We start from the raw sequence: 19,869 nt of genomic DNA on the forward strand, positions 1-19,869 counted from the left end.
GTGATTGTGAAGCAGTGTTACCTTGGTTTCACTGACCACATAAAGCTGTTGTGGCCAGCTTATTTGTCTTTATTGTATCAACCTCATGTCTGGGTCACATCTCTGCTCAAAATCGAAAGAAAAAAATATTGCGAAAGGATATTTTAGGACCTTAAGTTTGCTGCATTAGGAGACTATTTTCCCAAATTCTCAATATCATAAAGTTCCTTAATGTTTTTCTGTTGGTATTCTTTTTAATTCTCCTCCTCAGTGGTGTATCTCATCAGGTCACCTGACATTGTTTATAATAATAATAGTTTTTTTATTAGCGTTAGAATTAAAATAATTATGAATATGCATTTATCTAATATACTGGATTAAAACAAGCAAAACGTCTCGAACAGTGTTATTTTAATATTGGTGTTAATATTCTTATTTTTTATATTTTCGGTTTTAAAGTTTTAGTATTTTTAGGTGTTTGCCATTTTTAGAAAGTGTCTATATAGTTTTTATGTTTTAGTTTTAATCAACTGGGATAATAACTGGTAGTTGTCAATTTAAAAAAAAAATCTTTAATCAAATTATTATTAATTTGAGGAGAAATGTGAGCGCGAGATTTCCCTTGTCTCGAAGTAGTGCGCACGTTGAACCGGCGGCGCTAGGACCGAGCGCTCAGTCCAATTTGTTCGTGTGGGTGAATAAGTTCAGAGAAACGTCGCCTACTTAAAATCTCAAAAAATTCCCAGACAGACTTGTCTGTAGTGGTAAGAATGCTATCAAAATGTGCTTTCCGCGAGGTTTTACGTCTAAATAGGCGGGATTTCATGTAACCGAGCCGCTGAGAGCTGTCGGGACCGTGGACGGACAGAGATGAGCGCGAGCACACAGCTGCTGTCCAACGGACCACGGAGAGAGGTGAGATTCACTTTGATCGCTTCACAACCGGAGGATCCCACGTTTAAAGGGTTCTTAGAAAACACGGCGTGGCTTTTTATCTGGCCGTCGAAGGTCGTTTCATAACTAGGTGTTTGGCGTTAAAGAGTACCGTTAGTTAAACTAGATTAAATTTAACCAATGTGACCGTTTTGAAAGAATAACACTAGTTACTCTTGTGTTATGTTCTTTCTCTACTGTAACGTTAAGTGGAATTAATCAGTTAATAAGTTTAAATGGCTGAATAACGTTAGTTGACTTGACTTGACTGCTTAATCCGTTAGTCAATGCTCTTCATGACAGCTTTCAGTTCGTTCACAGTATGGGAGAGTGGGCTAAGTTGTGGCACTAACGTCAGTTGTCCTTTAGGCGAAAAGAAATGACAAAGAAGTAACGCTAATATACCCAGATGTATTTTAGCATAGCCGTTATCTACTGAAATAAAGGCAATAAAACATGCCTATGACTTGACTTGACTTGAAACGAGAAGAAAGTATCTATATAGGGCCCTAAAAATATAACTTTGCCAAAAAAAGAGTGAACTTGACTTGGGGTAAGTGGTGTAATTGGGGAATACTTGAGAAATGTGCATCTGAATATCTGGTTGTGGTTATTACAATAATGTATACAAACTGTTATACAGTGGTAAATTACCAGCATAATATAATAAATATATATAGGCTAGACGAATACATTTGCTTTGATATGATTAACATAATGTAAATTAAAATAAAATAAATAAATGTATTTAATGTATTATAAAAACTATATTTATTGTGTATGTCAGCCTATTTAATCACAGTTAGCCTTGATTGGCTCAGTTGGCTCACTTTCCTAGATTAAGGCGGTATCACATTTTACCCTCTTCCTTTAAGTGTATGTGCAAAGTAATAATGGCTAATAACTAATCTTTTCGCTTACCATTTGTTCTCTAAAGTAGATGTTTTTGTTTTTTCACTTATGGTTTCCTTTGAGTCATTGCTGTCATTATTAGTAATTGAAGCTTTTAATGGTGTACGCATATGTTACACTGTACTGTAACACTGCACATTCCCATTCTTTCTGTCACATTGTACATTAAAGGTACAATATGATTTTTTTGTAATAAATTATCCAAAAATCACTTGGACAGTGTGATATATTCCCTGCAGTTGTGTACTTACAATTTCCCAAAAGTTACCAAAGATTTTTAATTTCAGAGAAATTTCAATTTTAAATAATGTCTCGTCCCTGGTCATTGTCGCCCCTAGTAACCATGGCGACATACGTGGACAACTGCATTACGTATAGCGGCACGCTCACACTGTTGTTGTTTCCTTCAAACATTATGGACCATGGTAGGGCTGCAACTAACGATTATTTTGATAATCGATTAATCGGACGATTATTTTTTCGATTAATCGATTAATCGGATAGAAATTAAATTAGATTTTTTTTTATTATAACTAAATAAAACCGTAAATCAGGGTATTTATGTGTAAAAGTGTACTTTAAAAAGTGCAAAAGCCACACATTGAGTTTTACTAATATCAATATTTGCATTGTTTTTAATGATAATTGCTGATGGCAAGTTGACAAACATGATTATTGTTAAAAAAATTATATCCAACATATTATGTTTTAACACAATTTTTGTTAAAACAAATTTACACACAGACATGTTGTTCAGATGTGAATATCTGAACTAAAAACAAACTAAAAACATCTAAAATATATAATTCATTTAATTTTTATTTAAAATTAATTATATATAAGGAATATAAGGATAAAGAATATAATATATATTATATATAATATATAAAAGAATAATATAAGGATAAATTGATTAAATAAATATAGAAAGACTGAAAACAATTGTGTGAACGTAGAGCCGCAGTAGATCGCGTTTGAAAAACAATTAAAACTTAGTAGACAAATGCTATAAAAAGAGAACGGAACGTTACCCAGCAAGCTAACAGGCTTGAGTAAAGGACAGGAGAAATTATGCATTAGTGCACAAGCATTCGCTGAAAACCACTGAGTACAGTGACTAAAAAACAATATTTTACTGCTGCTGTTATACTGCCTTTATATTTAGTGCTTCGTTTTGTAAAGACCGTTTTAATTTAACCTATTTCTGCGGTAGCGCTATTTTAATCCATCACTTACGTTGCGAGCGAACTGATTGCGCAACCTGATGCTCGAGACAAAATACATTACAGACATCCCAAGATCCCGGAAGTCCCGGGAGTCTCCCGCATATTGATTGCGGCTCCCTGATGCCCGCGAATTAGTTCAAACTCCCGAAATCTAGAGCGCGCAAGCAAGAGCGCGCATGCGAGACATAAGAGACTGCTCCAAACCGTGTAGCGCGCGCGCTCGGCAGAGCGCCTGAGGGAGAGAGACCTTGCGTGTGTGTGCGTACCAGTAAACGCTCCCCGTGACGTAAGCAGACCAACTAATCGATAATGACATTCGTTGACAACGATTTTCATAATCGATTATAATCGATTTTATCGATTAGTTGTTGCAGCCCTAGACCATGGCAAGCAGACTTTGGGACAAAAGGAGAACTAAAACCAGGATCAATATCAGCGTGGCGTTTTCAAAATACCGAGAGCTCGACGTCTGTGACTAACTTCGACTTTACAGAGATACTTTATTAGACCGGTGAGCAAATGTACATAAAATGAATCAATGTTATTAAGCTCAACATTATGAAATGTTAGAATATGATCAGTATGCTATTCTAATCTTGATCTAGCTGAGCCAACAATATAGCCAACAAACTGAATAACATTATAACTTTCAACACGCTCAAATGCAGTTTAGTGTGATAGTGTAGACCAAGTGAAACAGCGCTGCGTAACCTCACAAGTTTAATTCGTCATATAAACTGACCTGTGAGTAGTAATTCAGCACTTATGGGTAGTTTGGTAGAATGAAATGTCCTTATTCCTTTATATCCGCATGACTCGCGTATGGCGCTGATATCTGTCTCTTATTAGCAATCGTGACCTGCTTCATACCACAGTCATGTTAAAAAACATCATCATCGTCATCAACCTAGGCCTTTGTTATTGTAAGAGGTTAGCGATCCCTAGCGGCAAAAAAAATTACATATTGTAGCTTTAAGTATTGGTAGATTACAATTGCCTTTATTTCACCTGGACACTATTCAAGTTCTCCAGCAGAGGGCGGTCATGGGTGGTTTGTGTATTAGAGAGCAGAAGGTCAAGTTAACAGTCAATGTAAGGTCCTGTGGGACAGTGGAAAGTTTCATTTCTTTGATGAAGATGAGATGTTGTCATCTGTTGAATTCCACTGGCTGATGGAGAGATTAGGTGTTTTGTTTAAAGCAAAAATTACAATACATACCTCAGTCGAAGCTTCCAGCTGAGTGCCAAATGTTCTCAGCTACAACCCTAAACTCTTATAAGATATCCTGAAGGATAATTTTCACAGCTAATATAATCCACATTTTTAATTTTGTAATTGTACTCTGCAATTCCATTAAGAATGGGTGATTAAAGCATACTTAACAAATCACATTGTCAGTTCATGCATAATGAATCTGCTATGAGCTTCCGTAAATTTCTAACACTGGAGAGGTGTAAAAAAAAAAAAAAAAATGTTGCCTTGCAACCTGGGAAATAAAACTCTTTTGATGGCTCTAACCAGTGTCGACTGTGAGCCTACCAGCCTGAGTTGACATCCTGAAGATTTCCCACTGGTTATATAAATGTTTAACAACTGCATGTTTTATTACTGCCTTTGTATTTTTGATTTATTGCACTGTGGTACTGGATGATATTTATATAACATGGCATTTACATGGTGTCCGCTTTACTGTATTGAACAGTACATGGTATTTTGTTCAGAAAACATAATAACATAGCTACATAATAATAACATACTTTTTTCAATGCAATATCACTCTTTTAATCATACTATATCAGGGCTCAACATTAAGCCTTTTCATGTGCTTGTCCTTCGGACAAGTAAATCTGTCATTCACTTGTCCGAGTAAAAAAGTTGCTTGTCTGTAATTGTTTTTTTTATTTTTTTTTATTCTGAAGCAATATTCTCATCAGTGTTCAACCAGCTTTGATATTTAAATCGGCATATTGTAATATCTGCACCTTTAAAGGGCATCTCCTCCCCCAATCTTATTAAATGCATCTTTCATTTTAAATTCCATAATTTTATCAATACATTCAATTATTTAGAATAAGACACTTATAGGGCTGTTACCCTAGGCAGGGCTGATCAAATTAAATCATTTACACTGAAAAATTACAATTGCATAAAATAATGTTATGAAATTGATTTAAATAAATAAGAAACGTTGGAAAGAATGATACTACTTTTAAACATAACACTAAACCGCCAGTAGGTGGCGGCAGGCGACCGTCTTAATGAGTGAGTCATTGATTCATTCAATCAAACGATTCTTTCAAACGGCTGATTCATTCATTATGAGACAGATGTTTTTGAATGGGTCATTGAATCTTTGACTCAACCGATTCGTTCAAAATGCTGAATCATTCAGTAATGAAAACAGGTGGAGTGTTTCTGTGAGATGCGCCGTGGTTCTGCTATGATTTTTGTTTGGAACTATTTTCGCTGCTGAAACAGAACAAAAACAGGCAATATGCATCTAAAATCTAAGTGACTTAATTGTAACTGTTTATCGAACTGTTGTAGGAAATCAATTTCACATTTTCAATCGTGATGGCATTCAGGAAAAATAATTGAGGTTGCTTAACATATTTTAAAAATATAAAACTCCACATTTAGATTTTTTATAGGCAGTGTGTGTGTGTGTGTGTGTGTGTGTGTGTGTGTGTGTGTGTGTGTGTGCTGCGCTCATTTGTGTAACTTAGATTTCTCCTCGAGAGGCTGCGCGAGCGTCAACAGCGCAGCTTACCGTCAGTTATACATTATTTATCCACAATCGATCGCAACTTATAATAAATGTAATAAAATCAGAATCATTCTCTCGGTTTAGTGATTCCCTAGTTATTTGTTTATTTTTGTTATTGATGTTCTAATCAGGCAACTTGTCCGGTCGGGCAAGAAAAATTCTCTTTTACTTGTCCTTTCAAAAAAATCCACTTGTTCCGGACAAGCGGACAAGCGTTAATGTCGAGCCCTGCTATATATATATATATTAGTTAATATTTATTTATTTGAAGAAATGGCATCAAATAGCAACAATTGGTACAATTTTAATTAAGAATGCAAATAAGATAGTGGTTTTAATAAAGACAGCAAAATTACAACACTGATTGGCATGTTTTCTTTGAACGGACATTTTTATAACAACTCAGTTTGTTTTTCATGGGGAAAAAGTCAATGAGTTTCGAGAGACATGAGTGTGGGTAGATTTTTCAGTTCATCTGCGGAAGGCTATGTATTTAGTTGATCAGAATAGAGAGACATTTTGGCATTTCAAGAATATGCAATCTCAAAATTGAACATTTTGCATACACATGTAGCCTATGGCACATGTGTAGAGTGACTTGCAAAAGTCCCACCCATGCAAGAATCTGTTAAATAAACTCCAGCATAATAAAAAGTCAGTGTAGTCTGGGTTTATCTGTCATTTACAGCTGTTTGGAACATTTTACAGCTTGGACCTGTAATATGCAAACATTTGGAAGCCCAGATGTGCTATCACTGATCCTACAGTCTTGCACTATACATTTTATGCATTTGGCAGTCGCTTTAAGTGACTTATTGCATTCAAATTTTATTGGTTCATGCACTCCCTGGGAATTGAACCCTTGGCCATGCTCGACCGTTCTAATGCTTGAAGAGCTTTTGAAGTCATTGTTTATGAACATTCAAAATGTTCGAAGCATTTTTGATGCATCAAGGCTAAGGTCAATTGCTTGGCCTTGTTTAGTGATAAAATGTGGCCTTTTTGAGATTATTGGCTGATAAGCATTGCCCACTCAAGTTGTAGTCTCTCCAGCAGTATGGATGTATAACACATATTTTCTGTTTCTTTTTAAATTAATTATAAATAAATATTGTGTGAAGTACACTCTTAAAAATAAAGGTTATTTATTGGCACTGATGGTTCTATGAAGAACCTTTAACATCCATGGAACCTTTCAAATGCACAAAAGGTTCTTTACTGGAAAAAAAGGTTCTTTAGATTATTAAAATATTCTTTACCAAGAAAAAAAATGATATTTTAAGAACTGTTCTCTGAAAGACTCTTCAATGGCACAAAATCTTCTATGACATTGCTGTGAAAACCCAGTTTTGGAACCTTTATTTTCAACACTTATAAGTTGTGTGTGTGTGTGTGTGTGTGTGTGTGTGTGTGTGTGTGTGTGTGTGTGTGTGTGTGTGTGTGTGTGTGTGTGTGTGTGTGTGTGTTCATGGGAAGAGGGAGTCATTGATGTGCGTGTCTGTCACTGATGACGCTCGTGTGTCTTAAAGGACCACGAGTGTAAGTTTGAGACATATTCTCAGAGTCTAATGCTTTGCGACTGTTATTTAAGAGCTCGGACATCATGATGAAATACAGATTATCAATGCCGCGAGAATATGAATCTTATCGAGCAGCCTGAACCTGTAGTATCTTACGCCGAGGTGAAATGAGGGTGTAATTTGTCCAAAAATGTGACATGGCAAAAGCGCATCGGTCTCACGGTTGGACAGCCGAGGTGTCATTGATCTGATCTGATATGATCACTGATAAATAACGCGGTGAGATGGATCTCTTCTACGTTTATCCTTGACGCGCGCGGGAGGCAGGCAGGCGGAACTTAGCAGCGCGAGCACCGGCCAATGTACCGGGGGGACGGCGGCGTGACAGCGGCCCGGGAGCGGCAGCGGCGGCGTGACAGCGGCGGTCTTCAGATTCGTTCCTCCTGGTTTTACGCAACGAGCCGCGGGGAACGATGGGCTGCGCTCCCAGCATCCACGTCTCGCAGAGCGGGGTGATCTACTGCCGCGACTCGGACGAGTCCAACTCTCCGCACCAGACCACCACCATCTCGCAGGGCACGGCGACCACCCTGCACGGCCTCTTCATCAAGACCGATGCGGCGGATACCATCCCCTCCGTGATCGCGTACCAGACCAGACACACACGGACCAGCTCTCAGCGAGAGCGGAAAGAGAACAGCGGCGGACACATGCGCATAGAGGCCGAGACTCAAACCAGCTGCACCAGCGTCAAGGTATGAAGAATGAATGAATGGCAATATGGTGGGAATCAGTTTTTAGATCTTTATATCGCATTATTTCCACCATCTTGTCATTCATTCACTGTTTTAGTGTCATTCCTCCATTACGTGTGTTGTGAATCTTCAGCTGGATGCTTATTGCTGCCATTTTAACTGTTTATTATGCATTAGGCTACACTTCCTATAGCCTACTGTACAAATGGTTAGAAAAAAATGTGAGTTTTTTAAGTGAATTGGTTTTGTTCATTCTCAAATTCAAACAGGTGGGAGCCAGTAATGGCCAATATGTGCCCTGTAAAAAAAGTGATTTTAATGGGCATTATTTACCTTTATGAGGTATCCATATAAAACACATCATGTCGAATATTTCAATTGAATCAGTGTAGCCTATTACGATGAACAATTTGACTGTTGTTCAAGATCTTGCAATCTTCTGCTGCTGTTTACATGACTGACTGATCTCTCAGCAGCTGTCGGAGCAGATTTGATCTATAGATGGATACTAATATCTCTATGGAGCACTAAACCCATCACTAGTATGTAGGTACTGAAAATTATGAAATATATAAAATGTTAGATAACAGATGAAAAGGAGGAAAGTATGTGGAGCATTTGTGCCCTGAGCCCTGGTTATTTTCAAACCCTGGTGGGAGCTGATGTGTGTGAACATAGTTTGCATATGCGCCACCATGATGGTTCTTATAGCAGGTATGTTGAACTGGTGGGTCACAACCAGAATGCTTCAGGTTTGTTTTGATATAGTCACATTTACATTTATGCCGTTGGCAGACGCTTTTATACAAAGCAACATACATTGCATTCAAGGTATACATTTTATCAGTTCGTGCATTCACTGGGAATCAAACATATGGCCTTGGCGTTGCTAGCATCATGCTCTATTGTAAAAGGAAATGCTAATGGCCAGCATAGAAGAAAACAACATCATTTTGTATGATAGTGATAGTGAAATATTAACTCCTTGTAGATTTTTACATTTTTATAGAGCAGAGAAAACACATTTAGTTGTTTTTTTTTTCACCAAAGGCAGTGCATCCAATCAAACAGTTTTTTGGTACGAAAATACTGCACTGTATTTTTTACATTTTAAATAATGTTCATTGGTTATATTATTTTATTTATGCACCTTTATACACTTTATACACCTTTCAAACTTATTAAATGTCCTGTATCTGTGATTATGACGCATTCAATTTCCAGAATGTGAAACTCCCTCGCTTATATCAGTTTTTCTGTACCTTTTGTAGTAGATTTATATGAATGTGGGTGCGGCCTTAGTATTAAACTAGTCAGATCGGACTTACCGAACAGGACCCGTGCATGCTAATAATAATAATTTGGCATATTGTTTCACATTTGATTTTAAGGACATTATTGTTGACATTTTACATGATAAACAATTTTGCTACTCGTTTGGGTCACCACTTGGTTAAAGTAAAATCTGGGTCATGATGCAAAACCAGTTGAGAAACTATGGGACCGGTTTCACAGACAGGACTTAGATTAAGCCAGGATTAGACCTTAGTTCGATTAGGGAATATTTAAGTAGCTTTTATAAATGTGCCTTAGACTGGTGTGCATCTTGATGGCACTGACATGTTTTAAACTCTGTCAGTGCAAGTTGCTTTCAGTTAAGACAGCTCAAACATGCACTTAAGTATGGGACTAGGCCTAAGTCTTGTCTTTGAAACCGGGGGATACTGTATAAGTACATACAGTGAGACCAGAAACTTAAAGTACACTTAAAATCCACTGTATCCTTATTCCATGATGCTTATTTTGGTGTCTTTTATCTTAATCTTTTAATGAATGAGTGATGTACATATGAGCTTTGTTTGTTTAAGGTTAAATCGCAAAACTCTGCTGTGTGGAAACCTCCATAGAAAATATTTGTAATAAACTATAATTCACTTAATTCACTCTATTCCATGTTTTTTGAACATCACCTTGACAGTAAACCTATAGAATTCTTTGAAGTACCTTACCCAACCATGGTAACTCTATAGTGTTTTTTGCAAGGCTACACTTTTTACCATCTATTTCAGAGTGCTTGAATGTAGCATTGAGATTTATTGTTGAAAAATGTAATCCACTTTCTGGGATATCTTTCCTTTACAGTTTGCTTACATTCTGGAAATGATGTTGGAAGGCTGTTGACCGGAACGCCGTAATTCCTGCCATGTTTAGAATGAATATCGGCCTTATCTGAGTTAAAGTGTTTACAGTCAGATCGCGTGTAGAATTCAGATTAGAAATGGTCTCACACTGCAGGTGAGCACACTCTCTTTGACCTGTCATAAACAAACTTTTTTGTTAGTTTTGTCGAAGAATAATTACATTTTTTCTGTCAGAGAATGATAAAATCATGGTCAGGGGTTTATTTGGACTAATTCAGCCAAGTAAAACCTGTCAAATCAATGAGATTTTAAAACCATCCAAATCTATGCTATTTGTGTTACGCAACTCAAATCAATTACTAATGTAATTTTAAAATCCTATAAGAACAGTTTATAGATCTGTGTATAGATTTATATAATGGCTTTTAGAGGACACTTTGTGTGTGGCCAGCTGTATGTTGGTCATCTGTCAGTATGAAAGGAGACATAGCAATTTTGGTACACTCTGCTATGCTTGCGCCCTCCAAGATTGGCGAGGAACTCAATGATGCCATTGAAGTGCGTGTAACTCTCTACGGCTCTCTATCACTCACACACATTCTCATTGTGTTCACAGCCACAGAGCCAATTTTCATTTTGAATTGAATGTTCGTGTGAGAGAGCGATCCTGCTTACTTCTCTGTGCCCTTGCATCTCAACGTCTTTGCAAAAGATAGAGGCCCTGTGTTAAAGAGAGCGATTTTGTGTTTCGTTATATGCATTTATGCGTGTTCAGGCCACCGAGTTTGTTTACCCCTCTGGCCATGAGCTCTGCAGGGTGTGAACTATCACATGCAAAAAGGCTGATGAATCTTAGACCATATTCACACACACATGGTTAGAGCGAGGCATTGTGGGAAGAGTTGCCCTGAGACATGTAGCGGGGCATCAGCAGAAGATACATTTATAATGTTACAAACTATTTCTATTTTAAATAAATGCTGTTCTGCTGTTTTTTCTATTCAGCATGGAATCCTGAAAAAATGTATCACATATAATGTATTAGCAAGTCAGCATATTAGCATGATTTCTGAAGGATCATGTGACACTGAAGACTGGAGTAATGATGCTGAAAATTCAGCTTTGCGTCACAGTAATAATTACATTTTAAAACATATTCAAATGGAAAACATTTTAAATTGTAATACTATTTCACAATATTACTGTTTTTACTGTATTTTTGAACAACATTCTATTTTTAAAAACATTTTTAAAAAATCTTACCCACCCCAAACTTTTGAATAGTAGTGTACACAATATCATTTTATTTTTTCAGTAAAAAAAAAAATGCACATAATATTTGTACAGTTCACCAAAAACTAAAATGATATATTGATTAAAATAAGGCTGTCTGTTGATGAAACTATGAGATTCAAAGATTGCTTCGTGATGGCTTTCATTGTTAGAACCAATCATAAGAAACGTAAACAAGGTTAGCATGATACACAAGATTCAGATTCAGATATCATGACTGATTTGTAGATGTGATCCGAGCATTGACTAGTATGAATATGTTATATCTGCTACATGTGTGTGGGATATTGCTGTCAGTTTTAGCATTAAAATTACTAACTGGTGCCAAATAGTGAGTTTTTCAGGTTTGACAGGAAACTAAAATTAGACATGTTTTTTTTTCTCTGTTTGTTCACGTGTATGTGCTTTCCTTTCATTTCTGTGTGTGTGTTATTGACTGTGTTCTCTCAGTCAGCAAGAGCAACAGAGCTCCAAAGTAGTCCATGATGGTGGCATTAGTAACGTTGTTTATCATCTGGGAGTTTTTTGTAAACACTTGAAAGGATCGTGGGAGTATGTAGGATCTTACAGGATGTGAACAGATTGTTTGAAATATGTTTAAATGTGAAACATTCCGGTTTACAAGCTGGACACACCAAGAGCAGCTCTGCTAACAGACAGCAAGAGCTATTGAGTTTATTCATTTTATTAGGATGCAAGATATTCTGAAACTTTACTTTCCCAAGTAACAAACTCATTAAACTACAGTCAAGCTACTTTTTTAAGTAAAAAGTAAATATTATGATATACATGTATGTGTCTATCTATCTGTCTATCTGTCTATCTGTCTATCTATCTATCTATCTATCTATCTATCTATCTATCTATCTGTCTATCTGTCTATCTGTCTGTCTGTCTGTCTGTCTGTCTGTCTGTCTGCCTGTCTGTCTGTCTGTCTGCCTGTCTGTCTATCTATCTATCTATCTATCTATCTATCTATCTATCTATCTATCTATCTATCTATCTATCTATCTATCTATCTATCTATCTATCTATCTATCTATCTATCTATTAGTACTTGTTACAGATTTTAGTTAATTTGCTCCCAATCAGTATTATTTTAGTATTATTTATATACTATTAATATAATATTTTGAATTTTTTTTATTTTAATATTTTCAGTGTCATTTTAGTTAAGTTTAGTTATTTTGTCATGTGCCTTTGTCATTTTTTAATTTATTTTTGTTTTTTAATATCTCTATTCAGCTTTAATTTATTTTAATTTTAGTATGTCAACTCAAACTTATTTCAGACAGTCAACTAATTTCCTAATTTTTTTAACAATTTATTTCAGCTTTATTTTAATTGCCGAAAAAACTGTTTTAGTTAACAATGACACTTCTCCCAATAACAGTTGATGACGTATTTGATTTGTGAGACAGAGGTGACCCTGTTGTCTCTTGTCGACTGGGATATTGGTTCTGCTGTAATGTTGGTGTTAACACAAGTCATAACTGCTACCCACAGCTAGAGAATCACCAACCTCTCATTTTTCCCACTCCTAATTTATTACTCTGTCTGTGTCATCATCAGACATCTTATTGTGCCTGTTAATCTACTAATGACCATCTGTTCTCTCTCTCTCTCTCTCTCTCTCTCTCTCTCTCTCTCTCTCTCTCTCTCTCTCTCTCTCTCTCTCTCTCTCTCTCTCTCTCTCTCATTAATATCCATTGAGCAGTCTCCATCCCTGAAACATGTGAGCAGTTTCACAATTAAAGTTAGGCGTAGTAGCTTTATTACAGTTTTTCTGAATTGCAAAAAGACATTTCTTAAAACCATCACCCATTTTCTCAAAACCAAATCTTCAAACTACATTGAGAGAACATCTTCTGGCAAAATCAAACAATTGCCTCAAAACCATCTCTGCTCAAAATTAAATAGGCCTAATGCTTTCAGATCATACACACACATGAGTCAATAATATAAACAGTACAGATCATTAATTTGACACTACATCAAAAAATGGAGAACACTGCATCCAGAGCATGTAGTTAAAGAATAAAGTATATTGTAACTGTCAGGGTTCTGTCACTTCTGTCTAGTTCATTTCTTGGTTTTGTGACAGAGCTCTGACACTCCTGGTTTTGTCTCGTCTTTGTCTGAGTGCGCTGTTTAGAGCGTGCTCAAGCCGCGCACTCACTTGTCTACGTGCCTTGTTACATGTGCGGGGCATAGTGTTTGGATCCTGGCAAACCGACGGTCTAGTTTGGTTTCGGTTCTGTGTCGGGATTCAGACATCCATGCTCCGCGTGTTTGATTTCTGGTGTGAGCGCACAGGATGAGCTTGCGCTTGTTCTCGTGCGCTCTGTCTTGACGTGTGAGTGTGCGGTTTTGAGTTTGTTGGGCCCGTACGCTCTTCTGTCCAAGTGTGGTGTGTTTTGTGTAGCACGCGGTTCGTGTTAACATCGGTCGCGTGCTTTCATGTCATGTTTTATCTTGTACTGTGTAGCACGCAGCTTGTGTTTTTCACGAGCTGTGTGCTTTCATGTTGCCATGTTTGTGTGAACACGTGGCTTATGAGTGTTCTCATTAGCTGAGCGTTCATGTCTCGTTTTGTGTGAGCACATGGCTTGTGATTTGTTTTACTGGCCATGTGCTCGTGTTTTTGTCATGTTTGGTGTGAGCACATGGCTTGTCATGTGTTTCCTTGTGCCATGTGCTCTCCTGTCGATTGTCTAGCCGCTCCCATCTTGTTACCTGATTATTAATTAATTTGCCCCACCTGTCCTCCCTCATTACCTGCTTTGTTTGCTCCCTATTTATTCTCCTTGTGTTTTCAATCTTGTGCTGGTTCGTTGTCGTAGGTAATAGTAATTATAGTATAGTAATCGCAACTTTCAGTAGTAAGGTGAATAAATTGTATACTGTATGCCCTGCAAGTATAGTATTGTACTGAATATTGTATAGTACTAAATGTCTATTCAGCACTTGCATACGGTAAAAATACATAAGTACAACTGCAAAAGCCTAAAAAGTTAAATAAAATAAAAAATCTCGATGAAAAGCATGTTACAATACACTCAAAAGAGATTAATTCTGCCTCAGCATCACGAGCCTGAGGACTTTGTCCACATCATAGTGTCGTCTCTTGCCAGGCAAAGGGAAAAACCCTCTATTGTGCCGAATCCATCCTTGACAAAATTGTCCACACCTTGCTCTTTCTTGTCCTCATCCTCTTCTTCCTCAACCACCTCCTTCTACACATCCTCTTCCTCCTCTCCTTTTCAGATTGTTTCCATCTATTGTTGATGTCATCGTTCCGTGGCACCTGTGCACTTTGAGCTGGCTTATTTTGTACAGTTGGTTTGATCACATAATTACAAATAAGTGTGAACAATTTTGAGCCGTTGAGTGTACAAGATGACAACTGAGTTTTTAACTTTTGCCTGCCTGTGTTTAGCGAGAGAGAGCAGCATCAGCAGTCGTAAGATCATTTAGTCTCACTACTTTTTTTAATGAAGATGATTGTGTTTTGACCATCCGCCGCAATGTTTCATTGAACTAAACTGCCAGTGTGAAAGCACCCTTCATTTGGGTCAGTTTGCTGAAGAGAGACAGAAATTCATCTGTGGTGATACGTCCTGCCATAGTGCCATCATATCTGGCTATAACATGTCATATAGCCTATAACACTCTCTCACACGTTTATTTTTATACATTTTGGGAGGAGTAAAATCTACATTATGTGGTTTCAACAACTAGATGCATTTAGACGTGTCCAGTTTAGCAGGAATGCATCTCAGACCACCTCCTGAAATGGTTTGAGCGATCATATTTAAATCCATCTCAAAAGCGTTTCGGAGGGCACCTGGTCTGTTCACGATCGGATAGCTATCCGATCAGAGCAAAAGCATGACGTGACCAGGTGTAAACAGCCACATAGTCAGTCATGGTGAACCGTAAAAATTCAATTGTAATTTTCCAGGTCTAGAAAAAAAGAAATAGATGTAGAACTATAGATGTATGCATGACATTAACTATGTTTCAGTCCACCTATTTTTATGCTCATTTTGGCCCTGTTTATACCTGGCATTAAGATGCTTTTTGGGTACCGGATCACAAGTAGACGACGGAGACAAATCTTCATTTACACCTGGTGTTTTAATCCGTCTCTTTTGTCCACTTTCAACCACTTCTGACAAAGTTTAAATCCCATCTGGCTAGTGCTCTTCCCATAATCAGTCAGTAGCTGTAGAGTACACGATCTTTAGTTGCTGTTCGACCACATGAATACCAGTTGTAAACATTGCCTTTGGGATATCACATAATAAATCCTGGATGGAAAGGGTAGGATGCGCATGAATTCGAAAAATGCACATAAAAACCATATGCCCTCAAATTGAGGCAGAAACATTTTTTATGTGATAAGAAATCATGCACATAAAATACTTTGCCTTAACAGATATGATGTGATTGGATAACTGGACTAGCCAACAGACCAATCCCATTGCACAGCAACTCAAATGTTGGTTTGGTCATTCTGAAACGCCTGAGCCAATGTCTGACATCAGAATTATTTAGTTTAAGTCCTTCCCAGGGGGTTCTCACATGATTGAGTTCCCACGCAAACACTAGGCATCTAATACCAACGTATGATAACATGACAATGTTTATTCCATTCTTCTGCACACTTTGAGATGCAAGTCCTTTATGATGTAGGAAAAAAGACACAGTGGCTTCCCTAATTGCAGCAATGCATTTTTAGTACAGATATTTTGCGCCAAATTCCCAGAAAGTGACAGTTTTGTTCTCACAGGGGACAGGGGATGGAAAAGCTGTTTTATTAGCAAATGTTTTATGCAATATTCCAATTTTAAATGGATAGCCTACATAGCTACTGACTGTATTAGAAAATGCTCTTTGTGAGTACAGTATTTATAGATGATTTTTAAAAATCTTGTCTACATGAAAAGGTGACTAAGAAGGCATGAACTTGATCGAATTTGTATGATGTATAGATTTACAACACATAGATTAGACATATTCTTGGATACCTTTGTGAAGATTTATAGATTTAGTTGTTCACTTTCAGTTTATATGGCTTAAAGTAAATGTGTGTATATCTTGATCTCTTCTGGTTGCCTAGCTGTGCATGTTGAGTTACAACTTTAGGAAGATGAACTGATTAATTACTCAGCTGGTAAGTTGTATATTCATAGATAACACCCTGTTTTATGAGGTTATTTATAGCCCAGTTTAGAGGAACTCTTGAGAGAAAAGTTATATTATCATTTATATCATATTGTTTATACCAGTATTGACACTTTGAATTATATCTGTATCGGGAAGCTCTTATCAGAATTTTCAGTTCATAAACCACTGTTTGTGGTCTTGTTTCTGTGAACATTTCATGTATTTACAATGAAATCAGCATGATTGTCTCAGGGGAAAAATGTAACCGCTGGTCATGATTACGGGAATTTGAAGTAACATTTTGAAAGTAGACATTGATACACATTCCAGCATGATGGGATTTTTAAGTCGTTTTTTTTTTTAGCCCAAATTGATTCTTAGTTAGTCTCCATTTCACAGTCCTCAGTTTGTCCTTCAGAGAGCATGTATCTTGTTGAAATACTGAAAAATGTTTCAGAGTTGCCATTTATATCATGTTTTAATATAGACTGTGCTAGCATTTTTTGATGCTCACATATCCTGTCATTTACCTCAGTACTGCATAGGCATCACTCTATAAATTATCTTACTAATAATCTGATTCTCAATAAATAGTAGGGGTGGAACGGTACACAAAATCCTCGGTTCGGTTTGTATCACAGCTCTGTGGTCACGGTTTTCGGTTAGATTCGTTATTGTTAATGTTTTTTTACTTTTTTACACTTTAGAAAAAAAATACATCAATATATAGCCTTATAATTTACCTTTAACAGTAGCCTATTTAAAAAATAAGTTACTCTCAAGGTCATGTAATAAAAAAAACTGAAAGAATGAGGCAGCTTGATCTTAGGAATAGACACATTATTGTGACACTGATAATCATATATTAAATCTGTGGGATTCTGATACAGCAAGGGGAGATGTTGTTAATTTAAACTGGCTTGTAGCTGAGAACAAAAACACTTATTGTGAAATTTAAAAAATAGGCTTTCTTGTCACTGCCTACATTTATTACACCGTGTCCTAACCAGCCGCGACGGCGACACGCGGCGATTCTATTTTAGAAACGGTTCCTTTTTATGCGATGTCGCGGAGAACAGAAAGTATGCTAATCTCAGGTAAGCTACTGTTTATGTGCTTTATTTAATGTTAAAAGCGCCTGTGTGATATTGCATATCATTTTGAGTGTCTTTTATAGCCGTACTGAAATCAACAATTCACCTCAGATCTTGTAAATAAATAAAACTGAACAAGAACGTTCAAATTGTCAACTCATTGTTAACAGACAAGTGTATTCTATGACAACGATTGTTTCAGTAACTCAGTATGGATTTTTAATAGTGTTAAAATGGTGTAATATTCATGAATGTGATTATGTACTAAATTTAGTTGTATCCATAGTTGAGAGTGCCTACTCGAAAAATACACGCGTGTCTCGAACCGTGACAAGTGAATTGAACGGTTCAGATTTTTTTCATGAACCGTTCCACCCCTAATAAGTAGATTTATAGTTCCCTTTCAGTCGATAACGTCGGACGTAGTCGACGCCGACTGAAATGGGATCACGCTAGGGAGCCTATCGTCTTCGAGTATTATTGAACGAGCCAATACACATTGGCGTGCGAGATTTGCATCTCACACTCCGCCCCGCAGCGCGGGTATAAATACGGAAGTGGATGCACGCACCATTTGCCTTTCGCTTCGGAGCCGAGCTTCATGTCTGGATCTGAAGAGTGTTGTTCTACAACGAGCGAGTGTGTCGGCGCTTCTTTGGGAAGTCTCTCCTGGTGTCGGTGGTTACAGCGCGAGTGCAGCGGTGATCGCGAGCTTCAAGCTCTCAACTGCTGTTTTCACAGCAACCAAATTTCTGTTTGTGTTTGTTTGTCTGACGGTCGATTGAGGGCGAGAAAGTGAGTGCTTCACTGGCACAGGGTGCACCATTCCTGTGTCAGTGTTGCCGCGGTCATTCCCCTGTGTGCTCCGGCACTGGTGAGAGGTTTTCACTTCCTAAAAGAGCAACACGGGTGCGTTTGCGTCTTTTTCAAGATGTCATTCCGCCCGTGCGTTTCTGGGTGCGGTCGTTCCCTGTCTCTCTCGGATGGTCACAATTGTTGTATCACGTGTTTGGGCTTACAGCACGCTGAGGCAGCTTTTGTGGACAGCTCATGTTTTCGCTGTGGGAACATGACTGTCGCAGTGTTGAGGGCGAGACTCGCCTTCGTCCGCGGAGAGCGAGTCCCCATTGCCATGCCCCACCCCCGGGTGCTGCATGGGATGGGTGACCGGAGGGTAGTGTTGGATGTCCCGCCCGGTAACCATTCCCTGTGGGCTCCTCACCCCTCCCTTCCACTGCTACCATTGGAGCCTCCGGTGTTATCTGCTGGTCCATCTGTAATGGGTGGGCCAGCGGTTCCACTCGGGGCTCCCCAGGGGGACAGGATGTCGATTGCAGCATCGGAGGGTGAGCTGATGTCTGGAGATGACGACTCGGCTGCGTTGTCTCCCTCCGGGAGTTCAATGTTGCCCGAGCCGGATCCAGAGTTATCAGCTATGCTGCAAACGGGCCGCCGAGGCTGTCGGGCTCGAATGGAACCCTCCACCGTGTCCTGTTCAGTCTCGGTTGGATGATTGGTATCTCGGGGCGGGCCGTGCTGGTTCTCAGCCCGCCGCCCCAGTGCCCTTCTTTCCCGAAGTGCATGAAGAGCTTACTTGGTCGTGGACGGCACCTTTTACTGCTGAAAACGACTTGAGTAGTTCTTCCTCCCTCACTACCCTTGTCGGAGGAGCGGTGAAGGGTTATGAGGCTATCCCTCCAGTGGAGCGGTCTGTTGCGACTCTTTTATGTCCAACGGCCGCTGCATCCTGGGTGGGGGATCCTTGTTTCCCCTCGCGGGCCTGTGAGTTCGCGTCAGGATTGGCGGTCAGAGCTTACAGAGCTTGCGGGCAAGCCGCTTCCTCTTTGCATGCCTTGGCGTTGTTGCAGGTCTACCAGGCCAAAACACTCATGGACATGCACGAGGGTAGTTTGGACCGGGCGCTCGTGAGTGAGCTCCGCACCGCCACTGACCTCGCCCTCCGGGGTACGAGTGTCGCGGCGTGTGCGGTCGGTCTAGCGATGTCCACTTTGGTGGTCCAGGAACGCCATCGTTGGCTCAGCCTGGTTGAGATGGCGGATGCGGACAAGGTTCGGT

General features: G+C 38.6%; 1 protein-coding gene across 5 annotated transcripts in view; it reads left to right on the forward strand.

Moving 5' to 3' along the window:
* The first annotated feature begins 656 nt into the window (after positions 1-656).
* pde8b (phosphodiesterase 8B) overlaps positions 657-19,869 on the forward strand; it is a 93,478-nt gene continuing 74,265 nt past the window's right edge. Inside the window, exon 1 of one of the 5 annotated variants that reach the window (XR_013187539.1) lies at positions 657-894. Coding sequence is in view for 2 of the 5 variants with exons in the window: in XM_077194210.1 (XP_077050325.1) it covers positions 7,812-8,093 (282 nt within the window). In the remaining 3 variants the exon portion in view is untranslated. Of the gene's footprint in view, positions 895-7,302; positions 8,094-19,869 lie in introns of those variants that run through there. The other 4 variants (XM_077194211.1, XM_077194210.1, XR_013187523.1 and 1 more) reach the window with 4 other exon arrangements.

Source organism: Siphateles boraxobius, unplaced genomic scaffold (genome assembly GCF_051911475.1).
Source record: "Siphateles boraxobius isolate OS27281-9 unplaced genomic scaffold, OSU_SipBor_1 11, whole genome shotgun sequence".
Lineage (NCBI taxonomy): Eukaryota > Metazoa > Chordata > Actinopteri > Cypriniformes > Leuciscidae > Siphateles > Siphateles boraxobius.